Source organism: Cimex lectularius, unplaced genomic scaffold (assembly GCF_000648675.2).
Source record: "Cimex lectularius strain Harlan isolate CLEC.00 unplaced genomic scaffold, Clec_2.1 scaffold1, whole genome shotgun sequence".
In the NCBI taxonomy this organism is placed as follows: domain Eukaryota; kingdom Metazoa; phylum Arthropoda; class Insecta; order Hemiptera; family Cimicidae; genus Cimex; species Cimex lectularius.
The window spans coordinates 2,785,879-2,805,845 of record NW_019392813.1 but is presented as its reverse complement, the minus strand read 5'-3'; the positions used below and the strand labels follow the sequence as shown (position 1 = coordinate 2,805,845).

General features: G+C 34.6%; 1 protein-coding gene across 5 annotated transcripts in view; it reads left to right on the top strand.

Annotated features, from left to right (window-relative positions):
• LOC106670048 overlaps nt 1-19,967 on the top strand; it is a 50,639-nt gene that overhangs the window by 23,782 nt on the left and 6,890 nt on the right. The window contains exon 2 of one of the 5 annotated variants that reach the window (XM_024228284.1): nt 10,349-10,560. The exons of 3 other annotated variants lie outside the window; for them this stretch is intronic. In XM_024228284.1, coding sequence (XP_024084052.1) covers nt 10,517-10,560 — 44 coding nt within the window. In that variant the 5' untranslated portion in view covers nt 10,349-10,516. Of the gene's footprint in view, nt 1-6,234; nt 6,339-10,348; nt 10,561-19,967 lie in introns of those variants that run through there. One more of the 5 variants, XM_014400235.2, reaches the window with a different exon arrangement.

The following is a 19,967-nucleotide window of genomic DNA, read 5'->3' as shown; positions in this document are numbered from 1 at the left end:
GAATTAAGTGCAGCTATTTTTTTCGAGTGACAGCCAGTGCTCATTTGGATTCTGTATTGCCCCGAAATGATCAAGTAAACCTTAAATGTTTCTACTGTGCTTCTTTTTATTGCCTTCGGCAATGTTAAATAATGTATTTAGAAATGCTTAAGGTAAAAAAATTTTTGAAACATATTGAAAGTTCTGTCAGGGTTCAGGACTTCCCTTCAACATAAGGTTTCTCTTTTGAGTTTTCCTGTAAAAAAAATCGTAATGAGCGAGCCTTTTTTTGAGAAAACGAGCAGTATCAAAAAATTCATGATTATAATATACAAACTATGAAGTTAGCTCTTTAGGAATTTATCAGACAACAGATGTACATTGACTTTAGCGAAACGCCGAAAGTCTAGTCAAAACGGACAGCGAGAAAAAGCGGACCATGTTCATCAGAAACAGCTTTAAAACAGACGGCTTTTTATTGCATATTTATATTAACAAAGTAATAACAACGTAACAACTTGGAAAATATTGCGATACCATCCACTAAATCTCTCACATAATCGCAAACCTCCAATAATTTTATCGGTTTTTGTCTTAAAAATACACTGGCAGGCAAAAAATTCCACCTACTTGTAATATAACTTGATTTATATATATATATGTATTTTTATATATTAATGAAAGTTTCACGTTTTTTAACGTTTAATAGTTGATTCTTTGTCTAAAAAAGTTTAAAAAATATAAATTTCTAAGTAAAATGAAGAATATAAAAAAACGGAAAGATAAAATTTGTTTTAGATTTTTAATTAACATTTCAATATCGCGTATTTCCTCCTCTTGACTTTATTACATGTCGAAGACGCCTCGGCATACCTTCTGCCAGTCTGGAAATGTCTCTTTGCTGGAGGTTAGGCCATTCTTCATGAAAAGTCCTTTCAAGATCGTGAAGGTTATCAGGAAGTGGTGGACGTCCTCTTATTCATTTTGAGGTTATCCCATAAATGTTCGATGGGGTTCAAGTCTGAACGGGATGGCGAGGCTAAGACCCTGATGTTATGCTGTTGAAGGTACGTTTGTACTATGCGAGCGATATGTGGTCGGGCATTACATGCATTAGAATAGGAGTGTCGCTGATTTCATCGAGGATAGGCGACGCATGATGTTCCAACATTTCATCCTCATAGCGAGTGGCCGTGAAAGACACTTCGCTAACAACAGCCCACACCATCATTGGGCTACGTTGAAAAGGTTTGCTCTGAGATAAATTACAGGCTTCGTACCTTTCATTTCACGTTCTCCACACTCTTTGATGCCCATCTGAAGATCGTAGAGCAAATCTACACTCATCTGCAAAAGGTACAGCAGACCAATCGTCTAAAGACCAATGGCTGTGTTCTCGAGCAACTCTGTATGTTCTGGTCAATTCTGGTCCTCTTACGGGGCGAAAAGCCATCAGTCCATACTAATTTAATTTTCTTCGAGCAGTGCGTTCAGAAATTGAGACGCCTCGAACTTCCTGGAGCTGATGAATCGCTTGAACAACAGGTGCCGGTTTCGTTAAATTCTCAAAGACAAAAACCGGTCATCCTGTGGTTCTGTTACCCTAGGACGTCCAGAAACGAGCCTTCTATGATAGGACCCAGTTTATTGAAAACGTCTAACGGCGTCACGCAGAGTTTCGTAGGGAAGTCCGATGGCAATAGCCGCATACCTGATGGAACGTCCATCATCATTAAGTGCCAGACCACGCGCAACAAGCTTAGCACTAAGTGGCATTGTTAAAATTTGAAATTTTAAAACAATGCTGAAAACTAAACAGTTTATCGCCTCAGGTTACATTTGTTAATTGATGTTAATTGATATTCCAAATTTTAAAGCATAGCATAAACAAATATTTATTGGTGAAAACAATGAGACAAATTAAGGGCAGAATTTTTTTATCGAGAAAATGATCAAAAAATCAATTGGGCCGAATTTTTTGCCTGTAAGTATAATTACATTTTAAAAAAATAAACATTATATTCGTATTTTTTTTCAATTTTTTTTAAAGTTCAATCGGTTTATAGTTAGGACTTACATTAAACCTCCCATTTGGACTTTTGCTAGATGACTAACAAACGTACAGTGACATTTGGAAGAAACGAATAGAGAAAATCGGCGGACCATCGATCAAACCGCTGATAAATAGTTTTGTTTATCGTGATCATTTACAATCTTTATTTAATATAAAATAAGGAAAGTTTAAAAATTGTAATGAAGTTGAAATTGCTCCACCACAATCATTACAGCAATCGAAAATATCCGATTGTATCCTTTATTCAATATTTATTTAATCAGAGTGTATTGGAGATTATATGTAAACCTATAGTTTTATATATGTATATTCATTATTTTTATTATTTTTATCTGTTAGTTTTTCCTTCCTGTTTTTCAAACCGATCTCCATATGGAAAAGAGATAAGGATAGAAATTACAAGCGATTTCTTGCCACGTCAATTGCTTAACTGTTGATTAAATCCGTTTTATCAAAGATGAAGAAGGATCACAGGAAACACGTTTCAAGTTTTTGCTATTTTGTACTGAGTCAGCAAAGAGGATCGATTAAACGGCCAATTTTCTTAAAGACGTCTATTCACTTGATTCAAAATTTAATCGAATAAAGAAACCTTGCGAGAAATTACAAATTTAAATTTACCACTACGACCGTGATATGTACTTTCCAGTTCTTGTATTTTAACAATGGCCAGTTTGTAAAGAAGAAAAACACAAAGCATGCCGAACTTAACTTAAATATGCTTCGTAACACTCAATAGACGTGCTCTGTATGCAAGTAAGGCATTTAAAACAACCACGATTGTTAAAATTCTCGCCTCGTGTTTGGTGTCATTGTACGAAACAATATGCGTTTCCTTTTTTGTAATTTTTTTTTTAAGACAAGAAAATTCACAGCTTATTAAAAATAAGACAAAGGAATCGAATTAACATCACACACAACCTATATCATCCTGAAAACATCCTTTATAACATGCTAAAAAGGTTTTTACATACCAAAAAGGAGAAAAAATCAAATATAGATATACATATGGCTCAAAAACCTGTAAAGGTACTGGAGTATTTTCTGTTTAAACCTGAAATACGAGTAATCAGACTATTAGTGAAGTATACCTCGGTCTTTCAATATGAAAAAACTTAAAAGAGAACACAGGACAGAAAAAATCTCATAATTTCAGACAGCCAAGCAGTCCTGAAAGTATTAGTAAAAAGTTACATCGAAATTCAAAAATTATCCAGGGGGTGTTCATATTACTTCGCACTCATTTTACCACTGCAAATATCCCAACTTCATATCCCTATTAGAGATGGTTAGGGTGACGCAAAAATGGAGAAGCGGGGTAGTACACTATACACGATGATAGACTGATGAGGCCATGAGCTAAGTATGCTCCATAAAAATCCTCACATTCGTAAAAAGGACGATGTGCACGCAAAAGGTAAAGACTCTCGATTAGAATCAGAAACAATAGGCAGTAATGGAACAGTATAATCTATACAGCTGAATCGAGTTGATGCCAGAGCAAGCCTCACAGACTCTGATGTCCGCACTAATTTTAACGTGCAGTGAGGCAAGATTAGTATTCCAATTGTGTAGTATTTATGCCGTTAATTAATGATTATTTGGAGATCGTGAGATGGGGTCTGGGGTGACGTATGTTTAGAAACAGTTTCTTTATATTGCCAACGTTTCGATCTTTATCCCACGCTGAAGATGATCTCAATGAAGGTCGAAACATTGGCACGACAAAGAAAATGTTTTTCTAAACCTACGTCACACGAGACCGCATCTCACCATCTCCAAATAATCGTTATATAGAATTTTTTATTTCGACTAACAACCTTAATTAATTGTAATATATTAATTGGTCAAGCGGACCACGAAATTAGTGAATTTAATGATTAAAAACGAAGTATACTTCACTAAAGCTCTCCGTGGCCATTTCATTTGTCGTCGAGAATCCAATCCGATTACACGACATTTGAAAAATGGCAAAAAGGAGGGAAAATTCAAAAGGTGCGGTTGAGATGGAAAGTTGGTGTCCGAGTGGATCGAGGTCACGATAGCTCAAGTGGTAGAGCAGCGGCGTATCAAGCCGAAGATCGTTGGTTCGAATCCCGCTCGTGCCATTGACTTTTTTATCTCGACTAAAAACCTTAATTAATTATAATATATTAATTGGTCAAGCGGACCACGAAATTAGTTGTATAGAATGTTGCTAGAATGCTTTTACACTTATGCCATAGAAAACCTTAAAAGAGGTAACACTGAGAATAAAAATCCTCATACGATCAGATAGACAAGCAGCCCTAAACGCATTAGCATGTAAAAAAGTCACATCCTAAATATTCGGTGAATGCATCCAAAACCAGAGAAAAATTAGCTACCTATTTTGGGTGCCTGAGCAAAAATAAATTTTGCGAAATGAACAAGCAGACACATTGTCTAGAGGATGATGTGCACGTCCATATACTCCTCAGAACCGGTCTATTGCCGCAGTATAGGTCCAACAAAACAAATTGAGCCTGAAACAAAAACCATGATTAATATTGACCAAAACTGGCAAACACATTCCTATAGCTATACAGGGTAAAACTCATAGAACGATAAGGCTGTATGTATAGCGATCTCTAGCAAATGAGAAAACACCTAAAATAACTCAATATTCAATACCCGTTGGTAGGTTATACAATATGGAAAAAACTGGCATGGAAAATCTTAAAAGAGGTTACATTGACAAACAAAAATCCTCATAAGATCAGATAGCCAAGCAGCCCTAAAAACATTAGAACGTAAAAAATTTACATCCGAAATAATCGTTTAGTCAAAAATATCCAGAACCTGGGAAAACATAACAACTGGGCAATATCATTGGAAAGGGGCATAAAGCAGTTCTGGGTATAGAACAAGCAGAAAAACTGGCCAGATAAGGGTATGCAAAAGAATTTTCCAGGCCCAGAACCTATATTGGGAAAACAAGATCAAACACAACCTCCTTTATCTCAGAATAGGTGCACACAAAACAAAATGATAAATGGATGAAATCTAAAAGGGCCAGACATAATAAACTCATGAATCATGATTATTTGAACCCTGCCCAAAACTTGCATATTGCTACAGCTAAACAAGACACTGGCTCCTGAGAAATCACCCAAAAACATGAGCATAAGGATGCCATTTGTACATGTAATAAGAAGGAATAAACTTCCTCCCATATTATCTTCCAATGTGAAAGCACACCGCTTCCACTACTTCTTAAAAAAAAAGAATCGAGTCAATTAAACATAACTAAGAAACGAGGAAAAGTACAATAAGCCAAAAAGCTGCAGTGCTTGGGAGTTCGGAATCGATCGTCCTAGTAGTCTCATCTTACTGTCATCATCATTAACAACTGAAATAAGCAAAATGTCAAAAGAACGAGTACAGGAGGGCCAAAATGATCCTATCTAGACAAAATAAGTATATGAATCATGATTAAATAACCGAAAGCATGCACATTGCTACAGCTAAACATGGTAGAACTCAAGGGAATGATTCAGTTCTCTACAGGTCAGTGGCAACTGAGAAAACTATACACAACGTATTATTTTCAATTATGACATCTGTAGGAAATAGTAGAAGGAAACTGGAAGGCATAATTTAGAGACGAAGAACAATAACAAGAAAAAAAGAACTTGAAAGGAGAATCAAGTGGTGGATCAATCAATCCCAAAACCCGGTTGCGTCTATCATCATCATCATGATCAAATAAACAAACTAGTCAAACTATATAACGTTCTTAATGTATATAAAGTTTTTTAACGTGATTTTCAACCTGATCATCGTAATAAAATACATACATTTCATCCCTTTTATCAAAAATCTTCCATGACATTATTTCTGTTTGGTGACTTTTGCTTATCACCGTCTAAAGCAAATATTTTTTTAAAAGTAATAGCACATTGCTCTGATTACAAGTATTTATTGACCTTGTCCCATTCGTTCAAAATCTGCGGACTTTTTTTAATACTAATTTGTCTCAGACTGTTTAAGTTGGTTGAAATTGACAGTGGTCTGGTGATAAAGAACCTGACAATTATTTTTCCTCGTTACACTGCTTGGTACTGTATTATCAACAGTGGCCTTAGATGGAAATGACAAAGAGTAAATATAGATAAGAAATGTACTTTTCAACGATAATCTGACAATCTCGACCCCTGCATGGAATATCATATTAGAATTGAAACAGTTCACTTGCAACGACTTTGATGTTAAAACCAATGATAAAAATGCACATAAACGACGTTGTTGAATGGAGGCTACCAAGGTGAGTTTCGTTCAGGTATCAAATCTCACAAACCGAATCCGTGTCAGATTATCGGGTCCCATCTTCAGATAAGACCTTTTTTTTAGGTAAGGATGAAATATAAACAGGGGGGAAACAGGCGTTTTAACTCGACAGTGAGTGGCTACTTAAGAACGTATAAACTTCAAAAAATTTTGTACCGTTTATATTAAGAAGACAAATATCCAGCTTGTTATCCGCTTGTCCAGTGATTATTAAATGACTTTAATTATGTAAAGCCTATTCCGGAATGTGATTATGCATGATAATAAGAGAAGAGGGATTCATTTTCAAATGGATTTTAAACAGGAGCGAATTACGAATCTGTAAATATTGGGACGTCAAAACAGTCAACGACACATGACTACATTCAAAACAAATATATTTTTTAAAAAGACGTTTGGTAAATATTTTTTAAAAATATAATAAATTTTTGAAAGATACTTTTCGTAAATATCTTTAAAAAATATCACATATATTTAGAAAAGAGTTTTGGTAAATATCTTTTAGAAATATCACAAATTTTTAAAAGATATATTTTCATAAATATCTTAGAAATATATATTTAATAACATTTTTAAAAGAGATTTTTGGTACGTATCTTTTAGAAATATCACAAATTTTTAAAAGATATATTTTGCTAAATATCATTCGAAATTTCTCATATTTTAGGGGATACTTTTGGTAAATATCTTTTAGAAATATAAAATTTTTAAGAGATTTTCGATAAGTATCTTTTAGAAATATCACAAATTTTTGAAAGATATTTTTTTGGTAAATATCTTTTAGAAATATTAGATGTTTTTAGTAGATACTTTTGGTAAATACCTTAGAAATATTAAATATTTTAGTAGATACTTTTGGTAAATATCTTTTAGAAATATCACATATTTTTAGTAGATCTTTTGGTAAATATTTTTTAGAAATATTAGATATTTCTAGTAGATACTTTTGGTAAATATCTTCTGGAAATATCACAAATTTTTAAAAGATATTTTTTGATAAATATTGTTTAGAAATTTCTCATATTTTAGGGGATACTTTCGGTAAATATATTTTAGAAATATCACAAATTTTAGAAGATAGTTTTGGTAACTATGTTTTTGAAATATCAGATATTTTTAGAAGAAAGTATAATAATTATCTCATTGAACTATCACATATTTTAGAAGATAGTTTTGGTAAATATCTTTCAGAAATATCACAAATTTTTAAAAGATACGTTTGGTAAATATTTTTTTAGAAATGTTACTAACCGCTTACAAAACACTCATCAGACCTATTTGGACCTACGGAGTCGAGCTGTGGGGCTCGGCCAAATCATCCAATATCCAACGAATTCAGTCTTTTCAATCTAAAGTTCTCCGCCGTATCCTCAATGCTCCCTTCTACGTCACAAATCAAACGATCCACAAAGATCTTAAAATCCCTTTCGTGAAAGATCTTATCCATACACGCTTCTTCACTTTTCACTCTAAACTCTCCCTCCATCCTAACCCTTTAGCCCTAACTCTTTCCTCAACATCTCACCCTTACAATCCTCCACGCCGTTTAAAACGACGATGGCCTCGTGACCTTCTATCTAACCCACCAAATTAACTTTTACTCCCCCCCCCCAATTAAATAAAAGTTGGTTTCTCTCCTCACTGCCTTCTGGTCTGACAGGTCTGTCGGACTAGTTTATAACTAACTATTTGCTCAATGTATATTATGTACAGATAGCAATAAATAAAATAAATATATATATATTAAAAAGAAATGTTACATATTTTTAAAAGATAATTTGGTAAATATCTTTCAGAAATCACATATTTTTAAAGTAAATTTTTGGTAATGGCTCTTAGAATCACATATTTTTGCGATATGACTTAAATTGACAGTTTTACATTTAGTGTTTGTTTAATTAGGCTTTTCTTTCACACGCAGTAATGATAGCTAAAACACACACTCACTGATATGTCGGTTGGAGGAGTATTTGGCAGTATCATATTTTTAAAAAATGAAAGATTAATTATATAGACCTGACATGATTTAAGGTTGGTGTTGAAATTCATGCTGTGAAATATCGATAAGTATTTACTATATTTATTATTACTACTAAAAGTAGTAGTAGTAAAACACTATCTTTTTTTTATTATTGTATAATAACACGCCCACAAAATAACACTGTTTTTGTTTCAAAAATATTATTAAGTTGTAATAAATAAATAAAAAAATCTGGATAAGACTTTACTGGTTGTTCCTCCAGCACTGTATACTTTCAGGGACAAAAGCACGATAACCTTTAACGAATTGTCATCATTAGAGCCCTTTGACATCATGGTATGGCCTATTCTCTGATTGTCTCGAGTAGGTTTTTCTAGAATCGTGGGATATCCGCAGTTTGGTCGTTTTCCATCTTCATTGGTTAGACTGTGTTATTTTATACCCCATGCCCATTGTAAAGTGCCAAAAAAGCGGAGAGGCGGACCAGGATGATCATATACGACCAAAACTACAAATTTTACGTGCTGTCGCTACCCTAGTTTTTACTTCATTAAATTCAATCCGGGATTTCATTAATTTACGTTCATTATTAATTCATTAATTTGGCACTTCAGTAGTTGGCCTGTAGGTTATTTGCCTATCATCATTGTTTTGGTCTATCAAACCGATTTCGGCCTATTGGTTATTTTAACTGTCTTTTTATACGATCAGTGAAAACGCCGAAACGCGTTTGATGAACGAAAACAGCTGTTTTGTTTTTATTTTCCTTTTTAAACGATCACTGAAGATGGAAAATGCGGAAACGGGTCTGAAAAAACCATGGAGGATAGGGAAACTAGCATGATCTGAAATATGCAAACTAACATAATTTTTATGTTTTGAGCTATCCCTCCTTGGGCCAGCAGTGATTATGCGTATCGAAAATGTAAATATCTGGTCATTTGCGATCATTTCGGTCTGGCTCGTATCGGCTTCTGGTATAGAGAGACCAAAATGATCGGGAATGACTAAACTAACAAATGGTACATTTAGTTTTTTTTTTTTACGATTGTTTATTTGATAGGCTGAGAGTTTATTAATTTATTTCCGCTTTGCCCAGACAATCATTATAAAAGCATAAGTCAACAAGCCAATCTTTAAAAGATTTACGTTTTGCAAAACAAATTGCCATGCAAATCGACGAAACAATTTAACGCTTTTATAGAATTATGAGATATTGCGATCTCTTAAGAATGAATCTGATATGCCTATGGATTCTGGGATTAAGACCCTGCCATACATTGGGAAAACAAACCTACTCTTGAGCACTAAGACACACTCATGACTTGGAAAGTTTGATGAGAACGCCTATCGACCCTTTTTTTAATATTCAAAGTTTATTAATTATTTGGCCAATTATGAAATAATGTCAGTCTTTAAGAAAAGATTAAGCTCCTTCAAGAATCCTCATATCTTGCGCCCTTAGGCTAATGCAGCGAATTTGGCATGGTAAAAATAAATTCGTGTATTGTTTTAAAAGCTAAGAACACATCAAATGAGATTTTAATTTAAGGAATGTAATGATAGCGTTGGATTTAATTAGTTAAATTGTTTTTTGAACAGTGGTTCGTTTAAGCGGCGTCAAGCAGAGCTTAGCGGGTTCTTAACGGTGTCCGTCACGGTCAGAACTTTCGAAAATGAGGCGAAAATTCTCCAAGTCATATCGTCGCGAGTTTGACCTCGTAGTTATGTCGTCTATACAGAAAGCCTCGTTTTTGTCGCATTTTCCCCATGTGCAATACTCTCTGTTTTTACGAGTCAAATAATCTTCTCCTACTCCTTTCGCAAGGTTGACTGCAGGTCTCGCGTTACGTGAGTTTGTCCACAAGCCCCGTCCCGACCACGTTCGGCGTTCAGTCCGCTCTCGTCTTCCGTGTCGTCCACTTCTGATGGAGATGAAATTTACGGAAAAGGCCGAAAATCGGCCGTTTTACGTGTTGTGTAACGACGGCGCGTTTACGTTTCAGGGAGCAACTGGGGACAATTAACCGACGTGACCTGCATCCCGAATGAATCAAACCGACCCGGCCAGCTGATCATCAATTGAGAGATCTGTCTAAATGAGGATCTTTGTCGCAATTGAGCCTCCAGGAGATTCTCCGGTTTGTTCGAATTCGACTCCCGACCCGATCTAAATGATTGGGAAAAAGAAAATGTCAGTTGTTTGGACCCCGTTGAGGTAACGTACTCAAAATCTCATTAGCCGGCGTCTCGGATTTTAGCATTTTCTTACCAAACGCACGGCATAAATGACCATTTCCTGCACTTATCCTAAGTTTGTTTAATATATTCTCAAAATGGTACTGATAATCGATAAGGGATATTTAAACCAATAAGCCTTTCTAACCACAAGTCAAAATTTGTTTCTCATTTCCAATGCCTTTTTAATTTTCAAATTACAAATAATTATTTCTTTTTTTTTAATGTACAGTCATAACATGATCGTTGGTTTACAACTATGTAACTGTTTATTAATTTAACCTTCAGCAACTGAAAATTAACAGTTGTCAAAAAATTTTATCACAACCTAGAAAAATAATATATCTAGTTTGTTTATTGTTTTTTTCTTTTTATACATATCAGCATGTTTTTATTTATTGACTAGATATTTTCTGATTACATTTTGTTTCTAATTGCGAGTTTTAGTTCTATTAATGCTCCTTTGTGGTCGAATAGGTTTTTTTTAGTTTCTAATATGTCACCTTCATTTCTTGGTAGATTGGCCTGGACATGTCAAATCAAATTTTTAACTTTAAGTAGAGTGTGTGTTTCGATTTTTAATTTTATTATTTGCTCATGTAGTTTTATTTTAAACAGATTTATTTAATTTTTAGTAATAATGCGATATTCTGCGATGTCAGAGTAGAAAATTAGGAATATTCTTCTGTTGTTAATTTTTCTTGTTTATTTTTAAATACGATACAAATAGACCAGGAAAATTTCAAGGAACAGTTTCACTCGTTTTTCTATAATTTGTAAATATTGGTTAATATTTTTGTTTGCCAATTTGTATCGACGTACATTTTTTAAAATGAACAACTGTAACGCAATAAAAAAGATACCTTTTCGTGAATATATTTCAGAAATATCACATATTTTAAGAGATATTTGTAGTAGATACCTTTTAGAAATATCAGGTATTTTTAAATGATATTTTTGGCGGATATTATATAAAAATTTCACATATTTTTAGTGGAAACAGTCAACAAATATCACATTTTTTAAAAGTACTTTTGGTAAATATCTTTTTGAAATGTCACATTGTTTAAGATATTTTCGATCTTTTAGAAATATCAAATATTTTAAAAGCATGTGTGATTTGAGCCTAAGAAATCAAAATTCAATCCAAATTTTGGAAAGATATTTTTTGGAAAATATGTTTTAGAAATATCACATATTTTTCCAAGATAGTTTAGGTAAATATCTTTTTGAAATATCATATATTTTTAAAAGATAGTTTTAGTAAATATCTTTTAGAAATGTTAATTTATAAAAGAGATTTTTGGTAAATGTCTTTGAAAAATATCACAAATTTTTAAAAGAGATTTTTTTGGTAAATATCAAGTAGAAATTTTATATATTTTAGGGGATACTTTTGGTAAATATCTTTCAGAAATATCACGTTTTTAAAAGAGACTTCGTAAATAACTTTTATCAATATCACAAATTTTTAAAAGAGACTTTTGGTAATTATCATTTAGAAATTTCACATATTTTAGGGGAGCCTCTCGGCAAATATATTTCAGAAATATCACATATTTTTAGAAGAAACTTTTGGTGAATATCTTTTAAAAATATCACAAATTTTTACAAGATACTTTCGGTAAATATGTTTGAGCAATATCACATATTTTTAAAATAAACTTTTGGTAACTATCTTTTGAAAGGTCACAAATTTTTAAAAGATACTTTTGTTAAATATCTTATAGAAATATCACATATTTAGAAGATAGTTTTGGTAAATATCTTCCAGAAATATCACAAATTGTTAAAAGATACGTTTGGTAAATCTCTTTTAGAAATGTAACCTATTTTTAAAAGATAATTTGGTAAATATCTTTCAGAAATCACATATTTTTAAAGTAAATTTTTGGTAATGTCTCTTAGAATCATATTTTTGCGATATGACTTAAATTGACAGTTTTACATTTAGTGTTTGTTTAATTAGGCTTTTCTTTCACACGCAGTAATGATAGCTAAAACACACACTCACTGATATGTCGGTTGGAGGAGTATTTGGCAGTATCATATTTTTAAAAAATGAAAGATTAATTATATAGACCTGACATGATTTAAGGTTGGTGTTGAAATTCATGCTGTGAAATATCGATAACAAGTATTTCCGATCATAGTAGTAGTAAAGCACACTTACATTGGTGTTTATTGATCGTAGTATGTAAATTTGTTTGGTTTTAGGGAGTTTAGTTATTTTATTGATTACAGGGGAAAATAATACTGACATCGAGGATAGAACAAACATGAGAAATATGAAAAGTAAAAGTTTATTTTTATATTCACTTTCACTCTTAGAAGGCTAGTATTTCTCTTCTCGGTGTATGTGTTGTTTTTTGTGCGATTTCAGATAAACGAGTTGGGTTGTTTTCGATCATTTCTACTCGTCCTTTTGGTATTTTGCTTAGTTCAGTAGTTGTTGATGATAATATGAACAAGCCCCAAGCTCCAGAATTCCTTTTCTCTTTTTGTTCTTTCTATAGTTCTTAGTTCATTTCATTTGACTCGATCCTTCTTTTAAGAAGTGGTAGGACATTGTTTTCCATTACTGGAATTCCTTGTCTCGGGTCTTTTCGCTACCGTAGGTTTTCTCACCATTGAGCTTCGCATTCGAAAATAATATGGGTGGCAGTTTCTCTTGCAAATGTAATTGAACCATTGGGTGTTTTCTTAGGTTCCAGTGAGCTGTATAGCACCGTATCACTCCCCTATGTTTTACCTTGTTTAGCTGTACAAATGTGCTAGTTTTGAGTAATTTTTTTTCAATCATGAGTTTAATGTGTCTAGCGTTTCCAGATTTCTCAACTCATTTTGTGTTGTGTGCACCCATTGTGATAGGGGCGGTCTTGCAGATACTCGTCCGGTCAATTTGTCTGGTTGTTTTTCCCAGAATTCCTTTGTACTACCCAAGCCATCAGGTTGTTATATTTTCCCAGGTTTTGGAGACTTTGGATGCATTCACCGACTATTTTGATGTGACCTTTTTACATGTAATGATTTCAGGGCTGCTTGGCTGTCTGGCCTCATGAGGACTTATCGCATGGATTTACCTGTCTTGCAGTAGAAATGTGTTTCCCAGTTTTGTTGAAGGTACTTTAATCATCTGGCATCTTTAGAGTCTATTTCTCGGTCAGTTTTGTGTGGACCCATTCTGGATGGAGTAGTCTGTTTTCTGGGCCAATGTTGATCTTGCACCTTCTATGGCCAATCTGCTTGTTAATGGCCCAGAGTCCCTTTGTGATCTGACACCCAATCAAGCCTAGCTAATATGTTTTCCCAGGTTTTGGATGCATTCACCGACTATTTTGATATGACCTTTTTATATGTAATGATTTCTCAGGGCTGCTTGACTGTCTGGCCTTATGAGGACTTATCGCATGGATTTACCTGTCTTGCAGTAAAAATGTGTTTGCCAGTTTTGTTGAAGGTACTTTAATCATCTGGCATCTTTAGAGTCTATTTCTTGGTCAGTTTTGTATGGACCCATTCTGGACGGAGTAGTCTATGTTCTGGGCCAATGTCGGTTGCACCTTCTATGGCCGGTCTGCTTGTTCATGGCCCATAATTCCTTTGTGATCTGACACCCAATATATTGCCTAGCTGATGTGTTTTCCCGGGTTTTAGATGCATTCGCCGAATATTTTCGTATGACCTTTTTACATGTTAATGCTTTCAAGCCTGCTTGGCTGTCTGGTGTTATGGAGATTTTTTGTCAGTGTAATCACAAGCATTAAAAACATGTCTTTCAGCTGAAAGACCGAGGAGTACTTCTCTCTTGAGTTTGATTGCTCATAGATTCGGTTGCACAGAATATACCTGTCCCAGTTCCTTCAGTTGTTTTATAGTCATCTGTATACCATATAATTGTATTTGATTTTCTCCCTGATTTCTTCTTCCCCTTGTGTTAAAACTTTATGCAAAATTTCCAGGATCGTACAATCAGTGCTCATATCTAGGAATCGGTATCTGATTTTATTTGTTATTTTATACATCCAAATGTTTAATCTTCATTCAATTTATTTGTCTCTGGTATCTTTATGATCTTTTCTTATCTTTTCCTTTTCCTTGTATACGTTTTCGATGGAGGTTTTAAGCCTTCTTTGAATTGATTCATGTTGCGGGGCAGAGTTGGGGCTGCTTAGTTCATTGTAGCGATGCAGCCCCGACTCTGCTCGGCGACAAAGAACCGTGTCCAGACCAAGATTCAGTTAACATTCATCAGTGCCTGCGAAAATGACAGAGGAACTAGCTCTCTCAGGAAAGTCCCTTGCTCTTTTTTGCATTGTCCGTAGTGAATCCAATCGGAGGTGCATTAAAAAACGCCCAAAAAGATGGTGGGTTCGATAAATATTTCACGGCGGGAATCAGCACGGGAAATCTTTTGGACACGTTGAGATTAAATGATGGCGCAGGGTTCAGAATTTTTTTTAGGATGTCCCCGACCGATTTCGAAACCATTTTAATGAAAGTTGGCGGTCAAATTTCCAAGAAAGGTACCAACTTTTGGGAATCTATCTCTCCGGACAACTGATTAGCTGCCACTCTCCGGTTCCTAGCGAGTGGAGACTCGTATGCAAGCCTCATGTACACCTTCAGGATTTCAAAACAAACGGAACTGTCCTTTTAAAGTGTGTCTTTTTTTTTCAATTTCGGCAACGGAAACACTGAATTTTTGGGCTAAACCGTTCAATGCTTTTCAATTCCCGATGTCTGTATTCCGTGAATGATACATCCCACAAACACCGATGGGAATGCATGTCTTTGATAAACTGTAATGTCAACTCAGTACTCCACAACATTATACAAGATGTGTGGTGATTAGTGACCGTTAATCGATAATTATTCAGAAATCGTGAGACCGCATCTCACGATTTCTGAATAATTATACAGATATACATTACTTTATAGAAGACACTGTCAAAATCTTCAAGAAAACACTCACTAGAACGTCAACTAAAGAAATGAAGCAAAAGCGTGTGTTCTGATTCACGTCCGCACTGGCAAATATTGCGCAACATTGAGTCAAAGAATCCCACATCGGATGGGATTCAAAAGAGTCCGAAAATGCTAGCCTGCAACACACCATATTCATCGCAACTGAGTCGGGGCAGCCCGGACTCAGGCTAGACGCAGCCGAGACTCTCCGGAGATTCAAAGAGTCGACCCAAAGAATCCCAGTGCGTACTAGGCCTAATAGTGTTTCCAATGCTACTGATGTACTTGGACAGACAAGATGTCAAGTTTTATGGTAACACAGCCACTGAAACGCTTCTGACAGGCTAAAACAGCGAGGACAGGCGGATGTTCTAAAAGACCGACAGTTTTTTTTTCGATTCTTAGTTTTATCCACGTTTGGATAAACCTGTCGACAAGTCAGTCTTTAAGATTTACTCAGTTTATAAACCTTATTTGCAAAAAAGATGTTTTTTAAATGGAGATAAAGTCAATTTAATTATTTATTACCGTTGATTGTCCATAAATTGAAACAAACCTTTAAGTGCAAAATTTTCTATGGAAAACGAACCAACACTGTTCTGCATGTTTCCTTCATTAAGTCAATTTCAACTTCAATTGATGAGCTAATGGCTTTTAACACAGTAATACAACAAGGCACTCGATTAAACCCATCCTCACAAGTCGAAAAAACCGAGCGTTTAACCAATTTGCATGTAGGTTTTATTTTCGCTCAAAAACCGTCAGCATCAAAACATCAAGATATTTGTGGATGACGTAAAACCCTGAAAGCTAATTTGTTCCGGACAAGGAAATCAAACCTAAAACCGATCGAATTCCCGAGGAAAGTACATTAAACCGCGGATTTCCCGAGCACATCTTAAGATATCCTATCAGAGTCGTTTCATCTTCATTTTCTTCTTATTTTTCAACAAAGATATGCTTTGATAATTTCGGAGGAAGATAACTTAATATTTTTTTACTATAAATACTCACTTTTATATTGAAATCAAACTTATTATTTTTAAATCCATTAGAGTTCGTGGTCCGACTGACCGAATACCTTTTTTTACAATTAATTAATCTTTACGTAAGACATTGGTTGAGATAAAAAGTTCGTGTGGATCGAAGTCACGATAGCTCAAGTGGTAGAGCAGCGGCGTATTTAGCCGAAGATCGTGGGTTCGAATCCCGCTCCTGACACTTTTTTATCTCAACTAATGCCTTACGTGAAGGTTTATTATTTTTGTTGAAACCTGTATCGTATAAGGGTAAACACACACGATTTTACCTCCTGCCATTTTTTAAATGAAAACATGTTTCGATTTATTTCCACTAATTTGTTTTTAACGGCTTAAATATAAGCAGTATTCTTTTTGTCTTTTTTATATCACGTACTGCAGCAGGACAACTTTGATTGTAATCTCGTCTTTTCAGGTTAAAATGCGATCTTTTTTTCAAAAACGCTGCTTCATCTTTCATCTTGCAAAATTATAACTATCAAATCCGTAAATATTTTATTATTAAATTTAAAGTTCAGTTTAGAGTAAATAATAAACCTTGTCGTTTGAAAATTTTTCGGCTTTTATCGCTTTGTATCAAACCATTTGTCCGGACTTCTCACAAGCCGATCTCGGCCTTCTTCTTGTGAACACGACTGGAAATTCATGCGTGTATAATTGTAAAGTACTCTCTTATAATTTTTTTTCCAAACCTTAAAATCGATTCAACGTCTGTTACCCCGTAAGACATTACTAATTTGTCATGCTGGTGGACTAGACTTTCACTGGGACCCTATTTCCCGATGGTTAAAACAAAATCAGGGCTATAGATTTATTATTTGGCGAACTTTATAATAGAACTTACAAGGAAAAGTATTGATTAAGTAGGCTAAAAATCCCGTCTAACGGTGAACTTTTCAGAAAACAGCTATTAATAAATAAAATTATAATATTTATAATTGGGTGTTTTGTTCGCTGATAATAAAGCACAGCTTTGAGCAGACGCCACGATAATTTTTCCTTTGCTAATTATAATAAACCAAATGTACAGTCGTATGATAAAGAAATTTTATTGCATTACTAAATTCAACCTTTGAGACGGCCCAGTTTCTCTGTTTTTCGTCATTGAATCGCATGACTATTTCAATAAAGACAAATATTTAATCATATTTCATTATTATCCAAATATGAATAAAATAATGAAAAAGTGAATGTTTTTTATAAATTTATTATAAAATTTTAATTGTCAAATCACAGAAACTAAGCTTGTTTTGGTCGCTTGCCCCTTGAGAGGATGAACAGACTACCGACGACAGTTTCTGTTTCCTGTCGTTTCCGATCATTTTGGTCCGCCCGTTCTCGCTGTTTAGGTTTGTTAAGCCACGGCTTCTCACCATCTTTGAGTTTCTTATTGATGAAAACCGAAAATATACAAAATAAATTGATGTTGATTAAGGGGGCATTTTATATTTTCATCCCTCTCAGGGATCAATTTTTTTAAAGTTGTCAGTAATAACCTTTTCTTTCTGGTAAGTTTTATGTACTTTAACTTAAGCTGTTGCTTCCAAATACAACCATCAACCATATGAATTGATTCATGTAGAATAAAGTGAAGTAGTTCCTGACAAACAAGGGCTTAACTGTTGGAAGTCGTGGACGAGAATCAAACCACTTTACAATACATTTTTCAAGGCATTATCAATTAAAAAGCTATGCGCTCTTCCAGGATTCGAACCCAGAACCGCTAGGTGGCAAATTAGGACGGCCTAACCATTCGGCCACCGCTGTCCAAAAGCGAGGTTAGACGGACCAGAATAAGAAACATCCAAACTACGAGTCGGCGGGGTGATGAATCTTTATGCCGAATATATTTGGTAGTTTTCGCGCTAAGTAATTCTTATTTCTTAAATTTAAAAAATAATTACTTGGAACCTTTCATACGTAAAATTTGGTCATTTCCATCATCCTAGTCTGGCCATCCTCGCTATTTTGACCTATGTGTTATTTTATCAGCAGTGACTTTTTATAGATGTTTTTCTATATAGGTTTTCTTTTCAAAAATGGGTCTGGCAGACAAAAAAAGCGGGGATAGGCGGACCATGATGATCGGACCAAACTAAGGGTTCATCACCATGCAGACCTCGTGGAAATATCTCATAATTTCATTTATAGTTAAAAATAAGAAATAAAAGTCTATAATGACAGTTATTAAATTTAAGTAATTTTTTGAAGTTTGGTCGTTTCCGATTATTTTGGTCCCTTGTGGTTTGCACAGACCGCCGAAGCATGCCTGTCAAAAAGGAAGACTACATTCAACTACGTTGAATGTCGCAAACGAGGGTCACAACTTCTTTCCATACCTTTTATCAAATAAATCACAACTAAAATTTAAAATGCTGAAATTCGAACGCTAGCGAGGATAGGCGGACCAGACTGATAAGAAACGAAACAAAACAAACTGCAATTTCTTCCTGTCGTCTTGTAATTTCATCTTTACCGATCATCATTGTCCGCCTATCCTTGCTGGGTTGATCTATCAGATGCGTTTGGGCGTTTCTCTATCTTCAGTGTGTCACTTTGCTCTCAGACGCACTGAAGATGGCGATAAACTGAAACGCGTCTACAGACAAACCGAGCGAGGTTGACCTTATTATTGATTATTGATAAATCCATTATATTTAGTGGTCTGATTGACCAAATTACTTCTTTCAATTAATTAATCTTTTTATGTATAGTTTTGGTTGAAATGAAAAAGTTAGTGTCACGAGCGGGATTCGAACCCACGATCTTCGGCTCAATACGCCGCTGCTCTAACCACTTGAGCTATCGTGACGATTATTGTTGGTAAGGATAATTCTTTAATACGCAGACCTCAAGTGGAAGCCTCTCGATTTCTGGTTCGCCTAATCTCGCTATTTTCTCCAAGATACTTCTCTAATCAGCGGACATTGTACTAGACTAAGATCAAGTTCACTTGTTGACATAGTAAGGATCTGTAAGGTGTAGGTCTAATAATCTATTGCTGTTGGTAAGTCATCGTCAAAGAAAAATCCTTGATATTTTCGAATTTTTTAGTAACATATATCTTATTTAATGGATCATTCCTTGTCATGAGTCTCCGTTTTTACACTACCGGCGGACCAGGATGATCGAAAATCGAGGAACATACAATATGAATATTTTGGAATAAATTTAATAAATAAGGAGATGGCTTCTTGGGCCGTACAAAGATGAGAAAGTCAGCCGCGTGTACATAATAATTCAGGAAAATAAAACTGTCCCTGAATTTATAACGATTTTAAATTGTTTCTGATCGTTGGACGGGATATATGGCGACGGGTCCAGGTGGGTGGTCTAGATCTTGAATAAGTGCCTTTGAGAAGTACGTGTCTTTCGGCAC